The 4,842-nt window shown below is 35.7% G+C and overlaps 1 protein-coding gene across 1 annotated transcript in view; it reads right to left on the reverse strand.

Annotated features, from left to right (window-relative positions):
* Positions 1-2,798, reverse strand: part of LOC107663096 (V-type proton ATPase 116 kDa subunit a-like) — a 23,288-nt gene extending 20,490 nt beyond the window's left edge. Inside the window, exons 1-3 of the mRNA XM_016453247.1 lie at positions 2,649-2,798; positions 1,212-1,331; positions 990-1,068 (exon numbers count right to left, since the gene is read on the reverse strand). Coding sequence (XP_016308733.1) covers positions 990-1,068; positions 1,212-1,328 — 196 coding nt within the window. The 5' untranslated portion in view covers positions 1,329-1,331; positions 2,649-2,798. The remainder of the gene's footprint in view (positions 1-989; positions 1,069-1,211; positions 1,332-2,648) is intronic.
* Positions 2,799-4,842: the final 2,044 nt, after the last annotated feature.

Here is a 4,842-nt window from a genome sequence, read left to right on the forward strand (position 1 = left end):
ATATATATATATGTTACAAAAGAGAGCAATAAGGATTGTAAAACGATTTGACTATTACGAACCAACAAACAAATTGTTTATTAAATTACATGCTTTGAAATTTGTTGATTTAGTTGATTTCTCTAGTGCACACACAGATAATGTATAAAGTATATAATAATATACTTCCAAATTGTATCCAGAGGTTGTTCACAATAAGGGAAAGACAGTATAAACTAAGAGGAACGTATAGCCCATGTTTAAAAAAAAATAAAAAAATAAGGGCAAGAACTAATATAAAAAAATAGATGTATATCTTTCAAAGGGGTAAACCTATGGAATAATTGTGATAAGGAATTAAAATTATGTAACTCACTTTGTACATTTAAGAAAATGTTTAAACTAGGTGATAAATAATTATATAACTCAATATGAATAATTTGTGTTTGTAATACTTAAACTATTGTAATAATATCTGAAATGTGTACTTTTGTAATTATGTATGTTTGTGTACATTTTAGGAAATGTCTTTTTGTTTTAAATGTATTATCAAATTTTCATTGAATTCACTGAATTCAAAAATTCAGTGAAAAAGTGACCGAAATAATTTTCTGTTGAATTGAAATTGAATTGTATGGAGTTATGCTGAGCTCCTTTTAACTGAGAGACTACATGGAATGTGAGACCTTATAATAATTTAATCCATGATGTCGCAGAAACATTGAAGTGAACTTAAAAGGCTAAAAGGTTATTGTGAAAAAAAACTTGAAAGAAAAGGTGACCTGTTACAGTATGTGAAATATACACCATTCCTTATAACGAATGGGAAAGTGTCCAAACTTTTGACTAGTATTGTACTATAAAATACACAAAGAATATCGGCCGATATATTGATATCGCCCCTTTTTTAATCCCTAATATCGACCCCAAAAAAAACCTATATTGGTCGGGCTCTAATGAACAGAAAGAAGGAGTTCAGGATCATGGGAGTTGAGGAGTGACAGACTCACCGAAGGTTTTCTCCAGATCCTCACATCTCCTCACTTCGTTCACAAACTTCCTCTGGAACGCGTTCACATTTGGATTCAGCTGAGATGAAGATTTCAGACAAAGACGTGTCATTTATCCTCTTTGTGACAAAGCCAATGTAAGGCAAAGGCACGTTAAAAACATGTAAACGAAGCACAGGGTTCCTCAAGAACAACAATAAAAGAGAGCAGAGATTCTCTCACGTCTCTGAACTCCACGATTCCCAGCTCTCCCAGTTCACTGACACAGTTGTAGGCTGATCCCGACTGGAGGAAGAGCTGTACCAGACAGACCTCTTCACTGCGGAACAGAGAGCCCATGACCTGAAACACACACAGATCACACAGTCAAACCGCATTAATGGCTTCTTCTGAGACACACTAGGACGATTCTTGTGTGAACAGACATGGCACTTCCTCTTCTGCTTTGAGTCAGTAAGCGTGTGAGCATGAGTGTGTGTTCCTCTTTGAGGGACTTGTCATGCTTCATAAAATCACCTACAGTAAAGCAGAAAATGACTGTAAAATCACAGGGTTACACGGGCAATGTCAAACTACATCAATGTTTTTAACAATATATTTGAATTTATTGAATATATTAATAATATATTTTAAACAAAACCTATTTTTGTATAATTATCAGTACATTTTAGGAAATGTCTTTTTGTTTATCTTGTATTATCAAATTTTCATTGAATTCACTGAATTCAAAAATTCAGTGAAAAAGTGACCGAAATAATTTTCTGTTGAATTGAAATTGAATTGTATGGAGTTATGCTGAGCTCCTTTTAACTGAGAGACTACATGGAATGTGAGACCTTATAATAATTTAATCCATGATGTCGCAGAAACATTGAAGTGAACTTAAAAGGCTAAAAGGTTATTGTGAAAAAAAACTTGAAAGAAAAGGTGACCTGTTACAGTATGTGAAATATACACCATTCCTTATACATTCATGGACAATATTTTCCATCTATAATTGATGTTGACTGGAAAAAGGTGGTATTTGTCAAACACCCGATTTCTACATTTGGGCCACACTTACCAATGCACTGTGCATATATTCAGTATATTCCTATTTCAAAAACACCTGGTGGTTCATGTTTGACTTGAGAGGTTACAGCTAGACCACGTGATCTGATTTAGATCACATGCATCATCACAGGTTTTGACAGCTGATTACTAGCACTAGCAGACAGACACATAAGATCTAAAACAGCTCAACATCAGCCAATCGAGCCTGAGCAAATCAAGCCCATGATAATCCAATGAATGAATGCTGAAACACAGGGAAACACAAATCTGGGCCACAGTTCCTCTTTCTACAGGAATTCCGCTGCATTACAGGACAGACTGTTTTAATGAGGAAACTTATTACAATTCCTCCGTGCATATTATATCATTTTATCAGATATACTTTTGGCTGTTTGTTCATTTGAATAATGCATGACACAAAATTTTCATTTTCGTTTCCCTGACACTATAAAACATCACGAACAGCAGTAAGCAAAAGGTATCGATTAAGTGTGCTTGATGATGTTCAGATTAAAGGTTGGCTAATGCTGAAAGAGTCGAAACTGGCGGGGTAACGTTACAGAATACGCACCAAACAATCACATCAGCTGTGATCTGCAAACTTACCGGATGACAAAACACCGACAGCGACACCGACGAAGATCACCGTTAGCCTCTGGACGTGGATGTCTTCTAACGCAGCGCGCGGCGTGTCTTCTTGAAAGAATAAAGCTCTAACAGCTGCACTGAGAATCACCAGCTTCCGGTTTCTTCACACCGTCAGGTGACTGCAGCTCGTCACGTGACTTCAGGGCCGCTTCCACCGGGCCCCAGCTGTCTGTCCGTGAGACGGAGTACTGATTTAAGCGGGTTTCATTCACACTTTGTATAATCGTTTACATCGTGTCTGTAATTTGAATGTAAGAAATTCTGTGTGATCTGCGAAATGAAGAAATTATAGACATTAATACTTTTATTTAGCATGTAAAAGGATGCTTTAAATTGATCAAAAGTGATGATAAAGACATTTATAATGTTACAAAAGATTTATATTTCAGATATAAATGCTGTTCTTCTGAACTTTCTATTCAAAGAATCCTGAAAAAATTCTACTCCCGCTGTTTTCAACCTAATAATAATCAGAAGCAAATAATAATCTCGAGCAGCAAATCAGCATATTATTATGATTTCTGAAGATCATGTGACACTGAAGACTGCAGTAATGATGCTGGAAATACAGCTGCGCATCACAGAAATACATTACAGTTTAACAGATATTCACTTAGAAAACAGTTATTTTAAATAGTACAAATATTTCACAATATTACTGATTTTGATGTATTTTGGATCAAATAAATGCAGGCTTGGTGAGCAGAAGAGACTTCTTTAAAAAACATTAGAAATCTTACTGTTCAATAGCTTTTGACTGGTAGTGTGTATAAGTGCAAATTCTACAATAATAAACAACATTTTAAGGTGCTTCTCAAGGAATATCAGCAATATTTATAACTCTTTCTGTATCTACCAAAGCGAAGAAAACATTACTGTGCTTTTTTAAAGATTCCTATTGGCGTTTATTTGTATGTTTATGTGTATATATATAATTGATTTGACAATAAACAAAATAGGAACAAAAAGGGACATACAAGGCTAAAACATACCCCGAAAATGGTACAGCATTGTTCATCTACAATCACTAACTAGCCCCGACTAACATGAAGCATTACTCAAGCTGGGAGCCACCTGAAGTGCTCCAAGAGAATGTAGAAAACAATTCAGCAGGAAGTTGCAATGCTAGCTGGGACAAAGCTTAGCTACAGTATAGCTATAACTGTAAAAATGTCCCTGAGCCACCGACTCAGTGGAGACTTGATCTTGATCCACTGGAGTAGAACACAGCTTCTTCTTAAGAGAAGCTTAATAGTTTTATATTTGTTAGATATTAATTCATCTCCTTCTGAGATATTCAATAGACAAATCCGGCATCATTTTTATCTAATTGAAAATCTTGAGTCTGTTACATAAGGTTTCCCCAAGAGACTCAGATGCATGTGACCACACCACTTCCTCCAACCCAAAGCCATGCCAAGTTTAGACTGCCCCGGTGGCATACGAGCAGCGTTGATGTGGCATTTAGATGTCTTTATGGTTTCATGTTGCTCAGAGGTGGCATAAATGCAGTTACACAAATACAACTGAATAAAAAAAAAATCTAATGAATTTTGGACTGATCTATTTTTAGAGTTTACAGGGTTAAATATGGATCACAGTACAGCGGGTCAAACACAGGCATATGGAGTACGTACAGTCAGTTAAAACCAGTTAAACTCTGCCAAAATGGCGTTAAAAATGTTTATGCTTCACTTACATAGCCTTCCTTATATGGTATCAGCCCATATATGGGTTCATTTGAAAGCTTGGAGTGTCTTCTTTACAAAGAATACCATTCCTTTTGGTTTTTATATTCATAAAGCAGTAAAATTAAGCTTAGAAATGTATTCGTCCCACACACGAATTTCCGCCTAACCATTGTCGAGCTTAAGTGGTTAAGGTCAAAGGACTCATTGTCCAGAAACACAATCAATAGGTGAAAACCATACTACACAAAGCAGTGACTAATGCAGAGCAAATATGAACACATGCATAGCCATCCTCTCCCATTTTCCTTTCGTTACATTAGAAACCCAGTAGAGGGAGACATTCACTTCACCGTTACTCAAACCTGAGGCCTGGCAGGCAAGATGATACAGGAGAGGCCAAGTAGTACACTTTAGTGGGTTTATATATATATATATATATATATATATATATATATATATAT

Source organism: Sinocyclocheilus anshuiensis, unplaced genomic scaffold (genome assembly GCF_001515605.1).
Source record: "Sinocyclocheilus anshuiensis isolate Anshui unplaced genomic scaffold, SAMN03320099.WGS_v1.1 scaffold836, whole genome shotgun sequence".
NCBI classification, from domain to species: Eukaryota; Metazoa; Chordata; class Actinopteri; order Cypriniformes; family Cyprinidae; genus Sinocyclocheilus; species Sinocyclocheilus anshuiensis.